Here is a 20,231-nt window from a genome sequence, read left to right on the forward strand (position 1 = left end):
GGACAGGCTCTGGAGGGGCAGCGAGCCGGCCCCGCCGCTGCCGGGATGGCTGCGAGCGCCTCTGAAGCGCTTCGGGATTAGTAACGCATCTCGCAAGTATCTTAGAGCGTGTCAGAGTGATCGGCTCAGGGGTTTAATGCAGGATTATTCCGAAGTATAACTGCTTTAGGTTTTGAAATCTGAAAAGGAGCGTTGTGAACTTCAGGGAGGGTTTCTTGTGCGCTAGGAAAAGCAGGTAACTGGTGAGGCTGGACTTTGGGTTTCCCGACACACAATCTCAGAAACAACTGGGTTTGAAATCATCGATTTGTGACCGAACAGCGCCTTGTCACCCAGACCGTGGCACCGAGTGCCACGTCCACTCTATCCTGAAAGACCTCCAGGATCCGTGACTCCCCCGGACAGCCCATTCCATGTCTGATCACCGTTTCTCCGAAGGAAATTCCTCCTGATGTCCAACCCAAACCTGCCCTGGCACAGCTTGAGACTGTGCCCTCTCATCAGATTAATTACTCCAAGTTAATTTTTGTGTACTTTCTTTAACTGAGTTCCTTTTCCCATGGCGTTTCTGCTGCCATCTAGGTGATTAATCAAGTTTCTTATGCTCAGTATTTTTTCTATATTTTGCGTGCATCTGGATTTTTGGTAAACTTGGTAGAAATGAACACTAAGCTATTCAGAAAAGCACAGAAATATGAATATTTGAAATGCAAATACACCTTCCAAAACTGCATCAAAACAAGAACTCCATGTATGAGCACCTCTCATTTTATTAGTGATTTTTTTCCCCACTTCCTGTACTTTATTAATCAGGAATGATATGGTTGACAGTGGTGAAAAAAAAGGGTGCATGTTTTGTACAGTGATTTTCCTGAAAACACCATCAGACACAAAAAAAACCTTATAGATTTTGGATCCCCAGATTGAGACATTACAATCTATAATAATAATACTTTTATATTTTCAACATCCAAAGGATTGGATGCATTCCCTAATTAATATTCCTGATATTTCTTAATCATGGGAAGCTAAATATTCACCTCCACTGTATGCAGAGAGAACTAAAGCAGAAAATGATGCAGTGAGAATTATTTCAGGGGTAACTGTGACCACCATAATAACTTTTTGTGCTGCTACAAAGATGTAAATGAGTCAGTGATTCTCTTTTTCCTCCTCCCTCGGTGCTATTTCAGCTCAGTCCCCAAGAGCGTGGGTGCAGACGAAAGCTGTGTATAAAATTAAAAAAGCATGGCATTATTTAAGCTGAGAGGCCCTTCAAATCATGTTTGTACAGCAGCCCAGCAGAGTTTTGCATGCTCAGCACTTCTGAACACCGCAGGATTTTTCGCCCATACAGCATTTTTGGAGAAAATGAATGGAGGAATCAACATGTTCTCATTCAGCTATAGATTTTTGATTGGTCTGTACTTAAGCTAATAGCATAACTATTTATTTGGTATAAATAAGATATTCTCAACTGAAGATTGCTTCGGAGTCTTGAAGAAAAATACTGTGGAAAATAATTCAATTGCAGAAATAATTTTTCAACGGGGCAGTTGAAAAATTGAAAAATTGAAAAAGTAAGTTATTGAACACTTCTGTATTTGCTGTAAATGCAGCAAAAGCTTCTGGAAAACCTTGAGCATAAAGAAACGCTAAAGAAAAAAAAGGACACGTCAGAGAATCACAGAATGGTTTGGGTTGGAAGGGACCTTAAGGATCATCTTGTCACAACCCCATTCTGTGGGCAGGGACACCTTCCACTGTCCCAGTCTGCTCCATGCTTCATCCAACCTGGCCTTGGACACCTCCAGGGCTGGGGCAGCCACAGCTTCTCTGGGCAATCTGTGCCAGGGCCTGCCCACCCTCACAGGGTAGATTTTTTTCATCATATCTAATCAAACCTACTCCATTTTGATTTAAAATAATGTAAAAATCTTGTAAAAATCTCTCTCCATCTTTCTTGCAAGCCCCTTCAGGTATTGAAAAGTCACAGTCAGGTCACCCTGACACCTTCTCTTCTCCAGGCTGAACAATCCCAATTTGCTCAGCCTTTCCTTCCTTTCCATCCCTCTGATCATCTCAGTGGCCTCCTCTGGAGCTGTTCCAAGAGTTCCCTGTCCTTGCTGTGCTGACCCCAGAGCTGGATGCACGACTCCAGCTGGGTCTCACCAGAGCGGGGCTGAACCAGCAGGTTCCAGGTGACAAAAGCAACGCAGAAATAAATCCCTACCCCAGGCCCTGCCTCACAGAGTGTCATTCTGGGCACGTCCTGTCAGGATTAGATGAAATTTCATACAAGAATTTGCTTACTCCTTCAGAATTCAGTTTAGGAAACAGAGCTGTCAGCTCCACTATTCTCAGATCACCTGCACGCAATAAAATTCATGAGGCTCTGCTGGTTGGAGAGCTGTGTTATAAAAAGCCTTTCCTGCAAGATTTTTTTCCCCCAAATTTCCCATTGATTGGGAGTTTTGCATGTGGAGTACTTAAAGGAACAGGCTTCAGCTGCCAGTGCCAAAATCTGTGTTTTTAAAAGTTGTTCCACTCTCCCTCAGATTGCTGAGTAAGGGCCAGAAGAAAAAAGAATAGCAGTGAGATAGGGCAGGGACTGAGGGGAAATTTCAACAGAGAAAGGAAAAGGAGAAGGAAGGAAGAGCAGATAAATCAAAAGTTGCTGAAAAGTAGAGGAAAGTGCAAAGAGTCAGGGAAAGGAGAATCCAATGTTCAGATCTACGGCTTAACCAAAGGACTGGAAGAGTGCAAACAGGAAAAAGGGCAACTGCAGAAATTGCACATTCCAGCAACAGAGACAGCGGTGGGAGTGGTGAAACAAAAGCAACCCAGACCTCATGCACACCCCTGGAAGAGCCACGGAATACCGAGGACCCAGCTGGGACCATGGATTGACCATGTCCTGCCTCACATTTGGAAACACACATGGCTGTGATGGCAGGAAACAGCACTTTGTGTTCACTTCAGAGTCAGTGCTGGGGCTGACCGGGAAGTCAGGGGCTTGTCAGCTACCACGATGCAACGAGGGGAAAAAATTGCTGCCCCAAGTGCCAGTCATCGTTTCCATTCACGGGAGCTGCCTCCACAGGGAAGGGACACACTCAGCCGGGGAGCTGCAGTGGAGTTCGGATGCCATCGTGTGACTCCCTGAAACATTACACAGCTGGCCTGACTCAGCTTCCCAAACACCGCCCGAAGAGCTTCTCAAAACATCCAAGATGCTGCAATAGATGACTAATTTTAAAATGTCCTGTATACTACCTGCTCTGCCTTTTTTTTTTTTTTTAAAGCTGGCATTGTCTGTTTTGATGATTGATTGAAAGCATTGGGATAAAGAAAGAAATCCTACTCAAAATGCAGGTGTTCGTCTCTAAGTTTGAACAGATGAGCCATTACTCGAGAACTTTTTCCTCTAAAATTGTCACCTCAAGATGGTATCCGAGGCAAATTCCAAGTTCTCTGAGCCACTCTGAATATACTATATAAATATATATATACACACATGGTGACGGAAGTCACACCGCAGTATCCACTCTGAATGTACAACATATACTATATATATATATATGTGTATATATAAACACACATCGTGGCAGAAGTCACACTTCATGTATTTGTGATCCTCATCAGCCTGAGGTGCCCGGGACAGAATGCGGTGCTTTAATCGATAATGTGGGGTCACGTCTCTCAGGTCAGTCATGTTGGTAGCCAACATAAAGAGAGGAGAGCTTTCAGTCCAGAAACCATTTAAAAATCACGCTAAAATGCCAGGACCGCGCACCGTGACCCCTCAGATCACTGCCCTGTGTGTCCGCCTGCACCGGGAGGTCACCGGCCCTTAAGGCTTCTCGCGGGGCAGACAGAGATGCCGTAACATGGCCACTGTCATCTTGTACCTCAGGAAAAATGTTATTTAAAACCCACAAAGGTCACGGTGGGATAAAACAGCGCTCGGAAGCCGCCCAGCCGCGGCTGCCCTCAGCTCCCTCACCGCTCTCGGCTCCGCCATCTCGCCCGGCTGATGTGGCGCTACCGCCGGGCCCTACCACACGGCCCCGCCGCCGCAGGGGGGGCGCTGACCCGCCGCCCTCGCCGCGCCCCGGCACAACCGCGTCGATGTCGGCGGAGCACCGCGCGCCTCCCCCTCTACACCAACTTGGTAGCGCCCGCGCGCGCGCCGACTGACATCGGGCGAAGCCATAGTGAAACATTGTAGGGGGGTCGTAGGGGAAGTTTCGTGCCAGTGCGCTGTCCTTTCACGTGGCATTGTCCTGTCACCTGCTGCGCAGCTCTTGGCAGCTACGTGTGCTGAGGGAGGAGGTTTCACTGGGCGCCAGCGCAGTTAAATGTAGCGGCGCCCCCAAAAAATGGTTCGGCTGGACCCCACCTCAGTAGAATGGAAGGCGGCGCCATCTTGGGCGCAACCACAGCAGTCACGAAATAGGGGTGGCAGTCGTGCAGTGGGTGAGAAGGTGAAGAAGCCGCCGCTGGCGGAGAGAGCCGGGGCTGGCAAAGGCGCCGGAATCGCCCGTGTGCGGCGGAGAGAGAAGGCGGCGACGGGCGGGAGCGGCGGCGGGGACAGCAATCCCCCTCTCGCCCAGCGCGCGTTGGTAGGCGCCGGCGCGCGCGGGCCGCTGGGCCTGGCGCACATGGCCCGGCCGTAGGAGCCGCCCCGCCCCTCCCCCGCCTTTCCCCGCCGCGCTCCGGACGGGACCGAGACCGGCACCGGGAGTCCGCAGCGAACACCGGGCACCGCACCGACATCCGCGCACCGACACCCGCGCACAGCACCCGGGCCGGGCAGCACCGCCGCCCCATGCAGGACACCGAGGAGAGCCCCGCGGCCGCCGCGCCGCCCGGCGCGCAGGGCCCCGCCGAGGAGCTCGAGCACACGGACGCGCCCCCGCCGCCCACGGAGCCGCCGCAGCAGGAGCAGGAGGAGGACGAGAAGGAGGATGAGGAGCAGGATGGGGGAGGCGAGTCCCAGGCGCCGCCGGGGCCCCCCGAGCCGCCGCCCGCCGCCGCCGCGGAGCCCGAGCAGCCGCCCGAGCCGCAGCCGCCGTCCGGGCAGCAGAGCCCCGGGAAGGCCGAGCCCGAGCCCGGCTCTGAGGCCGAGCCCGCGGCGGAGCCCAAGTCCGAGGCGGCGGCCGAGGCCGAGCCCGGCGCGGCGCAGGAGAACGGGGAGGCCGCGCCCGCCGCCCCGGCCGAGCCCGAGGATGAGATTTCCTTCAGCGACCCCGAGGACTTCGTGGACGACATCAGCGACGAAGGTGCGGGACGGGAGGAGCCGGGGGAGCCCCCGGGGAGCCGGGGCCGGGGCGGGGAACGCCGTGCCCCGAGCCCCCGGCCCGGCTGCGGGGCAGCTGCACATCCACATCGGAGCTGGGCTTCGGAAATCATCTTCTTAATGAGTTATCTCTGCCCCGAACAACGCTGCTGCTCTAAAACCTTTGTTTAGTTTAAATCATCTTCTTCCTGAGTTATGTCTGCCCCGCACACGCTGCTGTTCTAAAAGCTGCTGTCAAAGTGGTTTTAAAGCCGCTGTTACACCTCAGGTGTGGGCTGCCCTCTGAGTGGAATCACCAGCTCGTCTCCCTTCCTTTGTAAACTCAGCTCTACAAACAGAAGTTTTAAATGGTTGATGTGGTGGTTACAAATTATGTTTCATCGTTCTTGTTTTTTCCATGCACCCAGAATGAAATCCGTAGGTAAATAGGGATTGAGGAGAGTTACTGCTCGTGAAGATGTGGTGTAGGTGTTTTGTGACAAGAAAATAGAGAAAAATCGTTTCTGGCAGTTAAAAATGTCAGCCCAGGCTCTTTTAAAAGTAGTGGATATTGACTGCCTTAAAATGGCCAAGCTGTCGTGTAACTGCACAGACAATAAATGTTACACATGGGCTTGTAATAGAGAATTTAGAACTCTAATGTAGTGTTTTTCAGATGAGTCTTTCCAGATAAATTTTCTTAGTTTTTTGAATAGGAAAAGTACTTGTTTCCCCATTATTGTTCAGTATTTTTGCTATTTTAGGGTCTTTAGGGTCTGTTACACATATAAAAAGTGGAAAAATGTTTCTAAAGCACAGGATTGTAAATCAGCCAGTTATCTCAAGTGGCAGTGGAATACAGGTGATGCAGGTGCATTTTTGTGTTCCAGTCCTTTGTTTAGTTTATTAAATCAGCAGCCAAATATCCTAGATTAAGGAAGTGTTTGCTGTTCTCAGTTTAGCAATCTGTATAACAGCTCTTTGAACTTTTACATTTGTTTCTTAAAGAGACTTTGGCAAAATTGCCTTGGAGTTGGATTATTTTTGCTAAGTGCCTGCTTAATACACTTTGTGTACATTTAGGATTGTTATGTTCAGTTCCTTCTTGGAAACTGAGCACATTTTCCATCCCCACCTATTTTGCTGTTAATTAATTTGGTTAACTTCTCAGCTGTCTGAAATCCAGTGTTAGTGGCTGAATTACAGGGTTTTGGTTTAGTCACTCTTGCTGGTCTGGCTTTCCATCTGTGTGTATGGCTAGCTGAGCTTCCTTACTTCTTTCTCATTATTCTGGTGCCTTCCCAAAGAGAAAAGCAGCCCAGTGTGACCAAGCCAAGGCTCTTCCAGTGCTGTGATAACTCAGATGCTCAGGAACACCTGTGAGACAGACCAGCTGCAGCCCTGGAACATCTCAGATCCTTTGCTGCCTCTCCTTTTCCCCGGGAGATGTCGGCATGGAAGAGCAGCTGGTGTGGGTTAAAGCAGAAGGGATGTGTTGGACACCCACTTAGGGACCAGCGAGGCTTTAGTTCAGATAATGACAGTGGTCCTTAAAATGCTGCCAGCTGAAGATAGCCCTGCACCCACCACACCCTGCTTCCCTTCTGGCTGCAGCAGGAGCTGGCTGAACCTGCTTCTTGCTCTTTGAAGATTCCTTTGTTCACAATTTGGAATTTCAGGGCACAGGCTGGGAATTTGGCTTCAGTTTGTTACAGTTTTGACTCAATACAGGGTGTTGCATTGCTGCTCTGGCATCTAAACATGCATTCCTTGGCCTACAAAGTCTTTTGTGAGAAATGGCTATGAAAAAAATGGCTAAAGGAGCCTTAAAAATTACCCTTTTGTGGTTTACTTCGGTTTTCTCCTTTTGCTAATAGACTCCTGTAGAAATGTCCTTGTGGGGCATGCTTTCATTTTATATATTTTATATTGTTATTTGTAGTTCCTGCATGCACATGGAGATAATATTTTTGAGTGATAAATATTACAAACAACAACATTCTGTGGATGCTACCTAATCTTGGTGGTAATGGGCTAAATAATTGTGATTTATGTTACCCCAGATCAATGGGAAGCTTCATGTGTAATAACCTGTTGAAGCTTAAAGTTGTAGAAAGCAACTTTTTAGTAGTTTGAAATTCAAAGTAAGCATGTTTCTCATATTTCTTCATTGCTGGAGATCTTTGCAGTGATGTTTCTGGGCAGAAAAATTTCTTGAATTACAAAACCATCAAAAATCTAATGTCTTCAAAATATCAGCATATACAGCACCTTTTTTAGTTTATTCTCATAGTTGAAGTCTTTCTACATGTGTTTGGATTTTGTTTCTTAGTCTGTGCATGCTGTAGATAGTCTGACTCTCCAGATTTTATCTAATTCAAAGGTATGGTGGTGTGAACTTATTTTCTCTGTAGTCTTGTACTTTATAGTGATCTTCACATAATCTTAAAGCTTTCTGCAGATATTCAGGAATTAATAAGTTCAAAGACTATCCAGTGTGAAAAGATCTGTGCTTGTCTTCACAAAGCTTAAATATGGCTTTCAGTGTCTTGCCTTAGACCTTCGTTTTTGTTCTTAATTAAAGGTTTAGATGGAGTGTGAGTTCTTAATTACAGTGATGCTGAGACAGGCAGAACTTCCAGTATGGTGGATAGTTTTGAATTATGCTAAAACTTGGGAGGTACAGGTTACATTTACTTTTATCAAAGTCATCTGGTTATAATTTGAGCAAGAGGACTGGTCAGAGGTCAGGTAGTAAATCATGCATTTGTCTGTGCTATTGTCAGTTTTGGGGACTTTGTGAGCCAGTTCCATCTCCTGAAAAAAACTGATAGAGCAAGCATTGACGACCTCAGTGTGTAAAGTATGTTTTTAAGAAAGACTTCAAGAGTTGGGTGCTCTAAGTTTGCCATGAAACCACATAATCCTGTCACTTAGGGTGTGCTGTTGGGCTGTTGTTCAGTTGTTTTTCTGATAGAAGGTTCAGTCACTACCAAGTTTCTTAAGTGATTCTTGAAATTTCTTGAAGTCTCCCTGTTTTCTACCTCTCACAGTTCTTTTTATCTTTGTCTTCCCTCCTTCATGATGTGAGCAGTGCTTTACTTTCCTGTCTGTGCTGTCTTTGCAGAGCTGCTTGGTGACATCCTGAAAGATCAGCCACAGGAGGCAGATGGAATAGACTCTGTGATTGTCGTGGATAACGTGCCCCAGGTTGGACCAGACCGACTGGAGAAACTGAAGAATGTCATCCACAAAATATTCTCCAAGTTTGGTAAAATTATCAATGAATTTTATCCAGAAGCAGATGGAAAAACAAAAGGGTAAGTCATGATAACTCCAACTGGAAAAAGGACTGAAACACAGCTCTGGCTTATCTTTGATTTTTAGTGTCAATACTTTATGGCCAGTTTTTATGGTGACCTCATAGTTGTTATCATCACCTTCTTCTACCTCAGCCTGTGCAGTCCTCACATCAGTCTCAGTGACAAACAAGTTCCTGAGGGAACTGAGAAGATGAATAGCTCATTAGGCTCCATGGTGGAGGCTGGTGGGGATTAATTATGGAAACAGTTTGGCTGGGTTTGGGGACAAATTTCTGTGCAACGTGGGGAGTTTTTTCTTAGTTTTCTGCTATGGTAGAAGTTAAAGATCCTCTTGAGCTAGAAACTTAGTAGCAATGGCTGGCCTGTTTGTTGCAAAATAGATTGTCAATATCTGTAGCATATATTCTGAGTATTGGAGGAATCCACACTTTATAAGGCATAGAAAGAGTTTTCTGGAGTGGAGGGATTGTTGTTTCTATAAGGTCAGCTTGAAAATTATTCTGTCTCTCTGTTCATACATCTGAGACACTGATGATGTTCAGGATACCATTAGTTTTGAGTCTGCTGGACTGCAAGCTAACTGGATTAAGTGGCCAGAAGGAATCTGAGTTCTGTAATTGAAAAACATTGAAAGAAAAAAATTGAAGAAGCCTGTGACAGCAAGTTCCAATTCCTAAACATGACCTGTTACTCAGCTGGGAGGAGCTGTGGATGTAACCTGCATGTTCCTGTCTCTCACTTGTCCTGGTTGTGTTGAGCTTGCATTCACTGCTCTGTCTGGCCCATTTCAGAAAGGATATCAGATTAACTGAGGTCAGGCCTAGAGAGCTAAAAAATGTGTGTGAGCCTGTGGCCAGAATGGGGTTTAATTTGCTGTTGACCCTAATTAGTTAAGGACAAGACAAGAGGTTATCTTGTAGATGCTCTGTACTGAATTCTTAATTACTCCCCATTGTTTCTGCTTTATTTTGAGCCTGTTGTGTAGTCAATAATGTCTTCTACTTTGATTTTCCTTCCTTGCAGGTACATCTTCCTGGAGTACATGTCTCCCTCCCATGCTGTGGATGCTGTGAAGAATGCAGATGGATACAAACTGGATAAGCAGCACACTTTCAGAGTTAACCTCTTCACTGACTTTGATAAGTGAGTACAGCAATTGTGTGTTATCTGTAAATTTGGGGATTCTAATCCTGAGTGCCTGCATGGACTGTAACCAACCAAATTGCTCTTTCAGGTACATGACAATAAGTGATGAGTGGGAAATCCCTGAGAAACAGCCATTTAAGGATTTGGTAAGAAATTTTTGGAAAAGTGGAAAGAATATTCAGCTAAATATTAAATGGTTACTTCATTGCTGAAATGTCCATATGAAAATAGAAACCATGTGTTAATGTGTTGTAAATAGCAGTGCTGATCACATGCTCTGTTCCTTCATGCTCACCATCATGCAGTGATGGGAGGAACTCAGTGCTTCTGCTTAATAGTTACACATAGTGTGAAGCTTAATTTACTCTTATTATTTAAGAGTGAATAATAAGTTTGCACAAGTCATTTTTAAATAGATTTTCAAAAGCATCTTTTTATATTCTCAATTGTTTGAGGCAAACTTTGGTGTTTGTTACTGGTTGCTTTGTAAATAGGCTGGTGGAAGAAACAATAGTTTGCTTTTTCTTTAAAAACCAAATTACTTCCTGTTTAAAATAAGTATTAAACATCATCAAAACACCTTGAAGGTCCACCTGTTTATGGTGTGCTCTCAGCCTCCAGCATCCAGTAATTGGGATTGTTTAATTTCACTTCAAAAACTTGTTTGCAGTGGTAAGACCCCGAAGTTGCACTCTCTGGTAAGATCAACTTCCACCTGCCAGGTGGAAGTTACTAATTAGTGGAAGATACTAATTAGTGGAACTTGCTGACTTAGCCTTGGACTCACTAACAGTCTTTTGCTGTGTTTTTCTCAGGGGAATCTCAGATACTGGTTGGAAGACCCTGATTGCAGGGATCAGTACAGTGTGATCTTTGAGTCAGGAGACCGGACATCCATTTTTTGGAATGACATCAAGGAACCTGTTCAAATTGAGGACAGAGCAGTGAGTGTCCTGGAAGTGCTGGAGATTGGCAGTGTTTCTGCAATCTCCTTCATTTTATGATATTGCAGCTTTTTTAATTGAGAAAAAAAAAAGGCTTTTTCCCATTGCTGAAATATTTTTCTTTCCTTGTGAAGAGTGGTGAAACCACATCCTTTAGAATTAGACTTAGCTGCTTTGGTAAGAGAACTGTGAAGTGAACTTTTCAAGAGTTTGTGGTGGTGTTTGTTTTTTTTTTATAACTGGTCTATGATGCCCATTAGTTTCCTTCATCTCTCTGTTATAGGTGATTCAGAAAGACCTGAGCAAAGTCAGAGTTTGAGGAGCACTATTCATTCCAGCTGAATATGTGCTTATATTTGCTACTTCAGATGACTCCTTGCTTTTGTGCTGACCACAGAGGTGTTAAAGAGGAATAGCTGGTTTGGTAATGGCATAAAAAAGGGAGAGTTAGTCTGCCTGTCTGCTGCAGGCACTGGACTTGCTGGGAACTGTTAGGACCCAGGAGCATTTTCCTTAATAACCATTGTGCATTTCAGTAGGAGGAAGTTGGCTCTGAGATGGTGAGAATATTTGCTCATCACCATGGTCTCTGGCTGTGGTCTGTATTGCTGAGATCTCTCTAACTTAGCTGAAGGTCCAGTTGTTCAGAAATTCAAAATACCTACCCTTACTTTTAAGAACAGTATGTTCATCTGAAGAAGGATTAAGACTGAAAGAAGGAAATCCAGGGTGTTAGGTGGGTTTGTTATTGCACAAAGGATGTCACTGTTCCTGAAAAACCTCTTTGGTGATCTGTAAGTTGAAAAGGTCTCAATTGACAATTTTGAACCTGAAGAATAAGTACTGTGCATTGTGTGCATGAAATAAAACTCCACAGTTATCACACATCCTGGCATCTTCACTTAGTAAAGGGATTTACAAAATGTGCTGCTACAAGCCATGCATTAATTCTTTCCCTTCCAGGGACACAGCATGAAAATAAACTTTTGTATGTCCTTTTTTTTTTAAATCCAGAGGTGGACAGAGACCTACGTCCGTTGGTCCCCCAAAGGCACCTACCTGGCTACGTTCCACCAGAGGGGCATTGCTCTCTGGGGTGGAGAGAAGTTCAAGCAGATTCAAAGGTTTAGTCACCAAGGAGTGCAGCTCATTGACTTCTCACCCTGTGAAAGGTACAGAGCATGATGTTGGTTTGGGCTAAGCAGTCAAAAGCATGAGGCATGAGCTGCACTCCAAATCTGGAGTGCTGAAATTAATTTCTTAAGATTTTTTTTAACATTAAAGAGCTCTGGAGAGAAGGATAAAATAATTTCAGGACTGAGATGCATTTCATTTGAGTTTTCAAGTAACACATTAGGAAGCAGACTAATTTTATGCTTTTTTGTTTTAAAGAGATTATTTACCTTTCAATGGAGAAGCCCAGCATCCCTGTACTTTGGGTTGGATAAGGTCAATAATTTGTGTTTAGTTGGAAACTGATGTTATTCTCATGTCAAAACTATATAACAGTGTATTTGGTGAGTTCCCCTCCCTTGTAACATCAACATGGGAGGACTTGTACATAAATCTGGAACCTTTTCAGCCAGAGGGATGCCAGGGAAACTTTCTCCTCCTTTCTCATCCTGTTCTTACTTTTCCCTCCCCTGAAAAATCCCATTAGAGAAACTGCTGTTTAAAAGTGCCTGGTATTTAAATACTACTTGAATGAAATGGTACTGACATATTAGATGAAGTTTCAATAATGAATTGGTTTATTTATTTTGTAGGTATTTAGTGACCTTCAGCCCTTTGATGGACACACAGGATGACCCTCAGGCTATCATCATCTGGGATATTCTGACTGGCCAAAAGAAGAGAGGATTCCACTGTGAAAACTCAGCTCACTGGCCTATTTTTAAGTAGGTTGAGAAGCAGAATTAGAGTAGAGAGTTGTGGTCTCAGACTTCATTTAATAAAAAGGCAGTTCCAATTTCATGGTTTTTTTCTTGCTTGCTTAGATGGAGTCATGATGGTAAATTCTTTGCTCGAATGACTTCAGATACCCTCAGCATCTATGAAACACCAGTAAGTTCTTGCTTTTTTTGCATAATAATGAGAGTAGAAATACATGTGTAAATGTAAGAGTGTTACTAACTTGAAAATTCATCATTTTCTCATTTTAGTCTATGGGTTTGTTGGACAAAAAGAGCTTGAAAATCAATGGGATAAGGTGAGTTTATTCCCTTGGAATCATAACTGTGCTCTTTAGCTGGAATCTTTTAGTCTGGGGATTTGTTATGGCAAGAGCAATCTTTATGTTGCCTGGAGCAAAGAGCTTTACATGTTGACGTGGTCAAATTAGACAAAGTAGCAAAAAGAAATGGAAAACTCTCCACTTGTTGATGACCACACTTGGTAGAGTCTGTGCTTTGAAATCCTCTTTGTGGTACTGCTTAATCCATCTTAGGAATTCTGTTCCTTGTCTACAAAACCAGACTGGAATGCAGTTTATTAGGGAATATCTCCCTAACAAGGTGGTTGTGCTGGCTTAGAGCAGTGTGCTGTGTCTGCACAAGACACATTGACTCCTGTGAGAGTTTTTAAAGTACATCTCTGTAAAGCAGCAAGAAAATTAAGTGTACCCAGGTGCAAGAAGATGGTCTCCATGGTAATTTAGTAGGGATTTTTTTTGGCTCATTTGTTCTTAGATCTTTAGCAGTTACTCTGTGTGCAACCCCTGCTCTTTGGTGAGATGTACTGGTGAGACAACATTGGTGATACAGCAAATTTAAACAGCTGCTTAAAAATCTGTTTAGGTATTGTTATTAAATTGCTCTGAGTTATGTATCTGTGCCTGTCTTTATTACTGAGAGGTGATCTTTGTCTGCAACATTCAGATACTCTGAGGAAAGTGCTTTCTGCTTGTAGTATCCAACTGAAAATTAAAACGGCATATTTTTAACTTTGTTCCTGTAGAGACTTCTCATGGTCTCCAGGTGGTAACATAATTGCTTTCTGGGTGCCTGAGGACAAAGACATCCCAGCAAGAGTGACTTTGATGCAGCTGCCTTCTAGACAAGAAATTCGTGTGCGGAATTTGTTCAACGTAGTCGATTGCAAACTGCACTGGCAGAAGAACGGGGACTACCTGTGTGTGAAGGTGGACAGGACTCCCAAAGGCACACAGGTACATGGCTTCTGATCTTACTGGGAAAAGCTGCTTCCTTTTCTTGCAGTACTGTCTTTAAGTAAAGGCAGTGTAAATTATATTATGTCAAAGCTATTTTTAATTTTTTCCGTTTGGATTTGAAGCATGTGGAAAGCAAAATGTATGTAATGTTTGCAACCAGAATTTGATTTGACTTCAGTGGCCTCTTGGTCTCTGTGAGGTCTGTGCCTTACCTCCACTCCTGATCACAATTAAGCAGCTGTTGAACAACATGTAGGTCAAGCTGCATAATGTGCCACATGTTCATCTGTTTTAATTAAATTTTATAACAGTCTGAAAAAAGATAAATGCTTTTCTACAATTCTGAAGTTATTCTTTATCAGAACAAATTGAGAATGTTTTTGGTAAGGAGGTATATTGTATTTATCTGCTCTCATGAAAGGAATAAACCTTGACTCACTCTCATCCTGTGTCCTAACAGGCTAATTGAGGAGTTGTCCTTCTGTGCCTAGTGATAAAATTATTTACTCTGTTGTTTTTGTGCTGGTAATGAGCTGATTTTGGCCTTCACAGGGAGTAGTGACCAACTTTGAAATATTCCGCATGAGAGAGAAACAGGTGCCAGTGGATGTGGTGGAAATGAAAGGTAATGCCAAGTATTTCCTTACTTTTGAGCTTGAACTTTTCTGCAGAGATGCTTGTGTCTTTCTTAGAAATTCTTGTCAACACCTGACATAATTAGGAATTTAACCCTTTGGAAAAGAGTGGGGTTTTGATGTTGCAGAATGTCTCATGTAAAAATGAGAAATCAAAACTTCTGTTGTTGTTCGTACTTATGACTGACTGGAAAAATGACAGAACTGAAAGTCTGGTATTAATCAAAATGATAGGGCTGATAATAGCAATGTATTTTGTAGATGATGGAAGGCCTGCAGCTATAGTTAGAAACATTTCCCCTAACTCCCTGCAATTGCCTTATCAACCTGTGTTTTAAAAGAAAGTCTGTTAACTGATGGGTTCTCTCTCTTCAATATCTTGGTTTTCTTTGGTAACTACTTGAAATTAGAGGTTTCTATTGTCCTTTTACAGAGTTTTGGCTTCTCTTGTTACAGAAAGCATCATAGCCTTTGCTTGGGAACCAAATGGAAGCAAGTTTGCTGTGTTGCATGGAGAAACTCCACGAATTTCAGTTTCCTTTTACCATGTGAAAAACAACGGGAAAATAGAACTCATAAGTAAGTGAAAAACAAGTGAAAAGTGCAGATACTAAACATTTTGCATGGTGATAGATGCTATAAACTCAAAATTGCATCTGTTTGTGATGTTTTGTGAGAAATTAGTGGGGTTGATGCATGTAATTGATGGCATTGGATTGAGATCTCTTTCTGAATTTGCCTTGTTTCTTTTCAGAGACTTTTGACAAACAGCAGGCAAACACGATATTCTGGAGTCCCCAGGGGCAGTTTGTGGTGTTGGCTGGCCTCAGAAGGTGAGTGTTGAACATTGATTTTAAAAGAGGTAAAGAACTACAGTATCTCACCAAGAAGTGTTTGGTGTCCCTGACAAGGCTGATTGCTGTAATCCTGATTGAGCTGTGCAAAAGCAAAGGCAGAGCAGAGATGCAGCTTCATGATGTATCTTAGTCCTTTGCAGCTTTCACTTCCTATTTTTGCCACACCAGGTGAAGAATGCATTTTTCAACAGAAAAGTGGATCTTTAGAAACACCTTCAGCTGTTTAAGTTAAATACTGACTGAGCCAACCAGTTTGGACATGCTTATGGCTCTTGTGATGCATTTGTTGTCATTGCCTTGTGCCCTTTCATGGGCAATACCTGTTATTGACAGTGCTGCTTTGTGAAAGAATTATCAAGGAAGTTCCACTTTAGAGCAAGTGAAAATTATTGTTGTCAATCAGTCAAGTAATATTTGCTTTCATGTGCTTTTAAACAAACACTGCTGTTCGTCTTAGAAATCTTTTCTTTAATGTCTTCTTCACTACTATGTCTAAGCATATGATTGTTAAACTTTGGCTGTAGCTTGCCCAGAGTATGTTTTTACAGTGACTTTAACCCATTTATTTGTATTCTTATGGGTCCCTGAACATAGAAACAGAAGTGTCATTCTTATGTGGCATTTTGTTTTTATCCACTGCCTTCCTTTCCAGCCACAGAGACTGGCAGAACCCTGGCTGCTCTCTTGGCTGCTGTGAGACTTTGTTTGCAATGAGGAGTTGTAGAGATGCAGCTTGTGGCATGTTTTTCAAAGCCCAGGCTGTGCTGCTGTGTAAAGCAATGTCCTGTTTCACCTGTGCAGCATGAATGGTGCCTTAGCCTTTGTTGACACATCTGACTGCACCATGATGAACATTGCCGAGCACTACACGGCCTCGGACGTGGAGTGGGACCCCACGGGCAGATACATTGTCACCTCTGTGTCTTGGTGGAGCCACAAGGTACTGATGCACCTCTTTCCCCCACCCCTGCTTGCTCTTCCAGTGGTTTTGGAAAGGGTTATTGATTAGGAAGAGAAAATGAACCCTGTCACTGGTCAAATGACTTAACCTCCACTACAATTTTAAACATTATTTCTGAGCACTCTACTGTTAAGTTAAAGCTTATTTTGGCTGAGCTGCTGCTTTGCTCTTCAAGGTGGACAATGCATATTGGTTATGGACTTTCCAAGGCCGTCTGCTTCAGAAAAACAACAAAGACAGGTTCTGTCAGCTGCTCTGGAGACCACGACCAGCCACCCTGCTCAGTGAGGATCAGATAAAGGTAGGGCACTCCAGGGACTTTGTGCTGACATGGATTTGGGCCATAAAGCATATTTGGTGTGCTCCCTCTTCTTGGGGATGAGGTTTGTTACACAACTGCCTTTTGCCCTGAATGTGTGAATAAACACATTGCTGTGTGGGACCTCACTTCTAGGAATGTCTGCAGATATTAACTGTATTATTATAAGCTCAAAATAGAAGTGATTACCGGTTGTTCTTGAAGTTAGGGTATGATGAAAGGGTATAAAGAAGAGTAAATTGAGTTTTGCTCTTCAGACCTTGCTAGTTGTATGTGTACAGAAGTGCTTGTATGATCTATAAGCCAGGAGGCACAAAATTATAGTGAAAGGAAATTGCCTAGCAGAGAGATGTTTTTCAGAAGGGCATAGCCTGCTTAGGCCTACCAAAGGAGTGCTTAGAGAAGATGATGGTTGTAATTGCTAGCCTGAAACTCCAGTTGAAATAAAATTTCCTGTTTCACAGCAAATTAAGAAGGACCTGAAGAAATACTCCAAGATATTTGAGCAGAAGGATCGTCTGAGCCAGTCCAAAGCTTCAAAGGCAAGACACTTTTGAAATATATTCTAGATGAAACTCTTGTAGCCTATCCTTAGTTTGTACTGGTGATATATAAGTTGCATTTCCTGTATCACAAGTGTTCATTTGATCCAGATGGTTAGAATTAGTCCAATGGATAGTTCAGAGAGGTGCCACTGTAAAGAGTCTGGAGAGGAACTGGTGTTACGTCATTAAGCAAAGGTGGTAACATTTTGGAGTTCTTTGCACATTGCTGCATTAGCCAGTATTTAAATTAAGAAAAGCTCTTTCAATTAGAAAAAAGGACACCTCACCAAAATAGCATTCTGATCAGAGAAGAGAATCTTGTTTCTTCTAAGTCAGTAGAAGTTGTTTATGAGAACAAAGTTGCCTCACTCAAGCATGCCTGGTGCGTGGGTTTGGTTCAGGGGGAGGTTGAAGAGCCCTGGGGTGGGTTTGGTTTGGTTCAGGGGGAGGTTGAAGAGCCCTGGGGTGGGTTTGGTGCAGGGGGAGGTTGGTTGAAGATCCCTCTGTGGCCTGCAGGAGCTGGTGGAGCGGCGGCGCACGATGATGGAGGAGTTCAGGAAGTACCGCAAGATGGCACAAGAGCTGTACATGGAGCAGCGCAACGAGCGCCTGGAGCTGCGCGGGGGTGAGACAGACAGGGCTGGGCAGAGCCACAGCAGCTCCTCCTTCAGAGGGGCATGGGGCCCCTCAGCCCCTTCTCTTCTCCCTCTGCTTCCTGCTAAAGCCAGTCCTGTGTTCTCTGGAGGTTTTTGTACTTTTTATCCTGAATCGTGGCAGGATTTAAGAGGGGAAAAAAGGCATTGGCTTGACCGTGGGATAAAACTGTAGTGGGAGACAGTAATGCCTTGGATATCACTGATTAGGATTTAAAGCACCAAATACCTCATTACTTCTTGTTTCACTGCTGGTCTAAGGGCTTTCTGCCAAGAGCATCAAATCATTCCATTGCTGCCTTGTTTGTTGTGTTCAGTGTTGATGTTTTCTCCATTGCAGGGGTAGACACAGATGAGCTGGACAGCAATGTCGATGACTGGGAGGAGGAGACTGTGGAATTTTTTATCAATGAAGAAATTATTACCCTTGCAGAACCAGAGTAATTAATAAAACTGTGGTAAGATACCATAACTCTGAGAGAAACTCTCTGTCAACTATTGCTATAGAGTTGATAATTTGCTTTAGGGATTTAGGTCTGTCTGTTGCACTGGTGAATGTGGTGTTCTCTGAGTTGATTCATGTTTTTTCTATGGCTAGGAAAGATTAGTTTTTTTAAAAAGTAATTGTAGACAGTCAAAATTGTGAGTAGATTAACTCTATAAATCCTGTCTTGCCAGAGGAATCAAACCCCCAACAGAGTCAGGGGTAGCCTGTGAACACAGTGTAGCAAACCTGTAAGTTCTGTCAGTAGGAGGAATTGTAGTTGGTATGAGATCAGAATTTTGCCTTTTGGAAGATTTGCATGTTAGTCCAAGACTGGACAGAGTTTAAATACGGTATTAAATATTATACAGCATTTGTCTGTGGGCTGATAAAATTTTGAGATTATGTTTAAATACCTGCATTAATTCAGTTGTTATTTTTTAGAAAAGTTGGATAGAGATCACGTGATAGCAGATTTTTGTGTACTGATTTGCATGGCTTGCTGGGAAATCTTGTATTTAATTGCGTGTTTTTCCCAGCTCCTTCTTGTGAATTCTTACAATGGAGGGTACTTCCAGCCCCTGTTGTATGAGATGTCCTTTAGTGAGCTTGACATGGTATTGAGGAGGAAAAATACTTTCACAGACATAGACAGGGTTTAAAACTTGCAGAGTTCCTGCTCTGTCATGTTTATGATCTTGCTTAAGGAAGAGGAAGGGGAGACTGGAAATATGCAGCTGTAAGTCACCCTGCAGTGCCTCTTGGAGCTGTAGAAAAATAATAGCCTTGAGAGCTTTGACTGTATTTTGGTCTAGTTTATGTGTTCCATACATGGGAGATCTTTTTCTGGAAGGAAGAGGGAGAGAAGCTGCTTAGTGCATGGATTTAAACCACATGAGTTTAGGAGGAGGTGAAACACAAGCTGGTGTAGCCTTTCACCAGCTGAGCTTCTGAGGTTGAGCTGTTTGTACAAAAGCACCATAACTAACTCACCTCTCTTTGTTGTTTTTCTGCAGCTCCACCAGATCTCGTGCTGAAGAGAAGTTTGTTTGTTTTCCAAAAGCCTATATCAACTTTGGAATTCTTAATCCATATTCTTGCACTCTGGAAGGGTGGATGCACCAGATTCTCTCCATTCTGACACATTGTAGTGCCTTTAAGTCTTGCTGCCTGCTGCAGTGAGATACTGGAAAGGCGCTGCTTTTAAATTTATATTATTTTTTTTTCTAGGGTTTGATTATTTTTTTTTTTTCTTTTTAAATCCACTACTACCAGTATTTACTTCCCCACTCCTGTGCAGTCCTTGCCAGCTGGCAGTTTTCGCCTTGTGCCAGTGAGGTGAGATTCACCAGTGCACCCCTGTCTCACACACGCAATGTTTGGGTTCCAGGACTCTCTCTGTGCCCCCAGGGCATGGACAGGTGTTCATTTGGGTTGGGGCAAAGTCACCAGAACCATTTTCTGTATGATGTGTTTTAGTGTGCTGAAGCAGCACTACAGCGGGCTATACCCTCCTCCTTTCAGATTGTGAAAGGATGTCTCCCTCAAAGAGCTGAATATGGAAATAAAAGCAGACCTGTACTAAAACCAGGCTGGCTACGTGTTGTTTGTAAGGAATCTTTCCCTGAATGATCCAAGTCAATCATCACCCAGTAATAAGAGAGTGTTTTGGCTAATGGTTCCTTGGGATTTTTTTCAGATCTCGGTTCCTCATCGCCCCTCTGGCTTTGTGTTGTGCTTGCTTGGTTTTTTACAATATGGTACAGCTCATTAATCTGTCACCTTGACCATGGTGGTGGAGTGACTAGAAAATGAAATTAAACCATTTGCAAACTGATAAAATCCTCAGGAGTTACTGGGTTAGTGTATCTTACTAGTGAAAACTGCAGAATTCAAAGCACTGCTCTGTGCTTT

General features: G+C 43.7%; 1 protein-coding gene across 1 annotated transcript; it reads left to right on the forward strand.

Annotated features, from left to right (window-relative positions):
• The first annotated feature begins 4,713 nt into the window (after positions 1–4,713).
• On the forward strand, positions 4,714–19,904 carry EIF3B (eukaryotic translation initiation factor 3 subunit B). Its single transcript, XM_066561037.1, has 19 exons — positions 4,714–5,285; positions 8,409–8,601; positions 9,628–9,747; positions 9,839–9,896; positions 10,566–10,694; positions 11,709–11,866; positions 12,461–12,592; positions 12,692–12,758; positions 12,857–12,903; positions 13,650–13,860; positions 14,416–14,488; positions 14,955–15,077; positions 15,253–15,331; positions 16,157–16,295; positions 16,492–16,617; positions 17,100–17,177; positions 17,697–17,805; positions 18,174–18,291; positions 19,334–19,904. The coding sequence occupies exons 1-18, from the start codon at positions 4,832–4,834 to the stop codon at positions 18,275–18,277; spliced, it is 2,400 nt and encodes a 799-aa protein (XP_066417134.1). The 5' UTR covers positions 4,714–4,831; the 3' UTR covers positions 18,278–18,291; positions 19,334–19,904.
• The last annotated feature ends 327 nt before the right edge of the window (positions 19,905–20,231 follow it).

This window comes from Molothrus aeneus, chromosome 16 (genome assembly GCF_037042795.1).
Source record: "Molothrus aeneus isolate 106 chromosome 16, BPBGC_Maene_1.0, whole genome shotgun sequence".
NCBI lineage: Eukaryota > Metazoa > Chordata > Aves > Passeriformes > Icteridae > Molothrus > Molothrus aeneus.

What these genes read in the sequence shown, in the direction of transcription:
- EIF3B (XM_066561037.1), top strand. Translation starts at nt 4,832, where the DNA reads ATGCAGGACACCGAGGAGAGCCCCGCGGCCGCCGCGCCGCCCGGCGCG. An exon ending in AACAGCCATTTAAGGATTTG is followed by an intron (nt 9,897 to 10,565) that starts GTAAGAAATTTT and finishes TGTTTTTCTCAG; the next exon opens with GGGAATCTCAGATACTGGTT. An exon ending in TGTCTTGGTGGAGCCACAAG is followed by an intron (nt 16,296 to 16,491) that starts GTACTGATGCAC and finishes TTGCTCTTCAAG; the next exon opens with GTGGACAATGCATATTGGTT.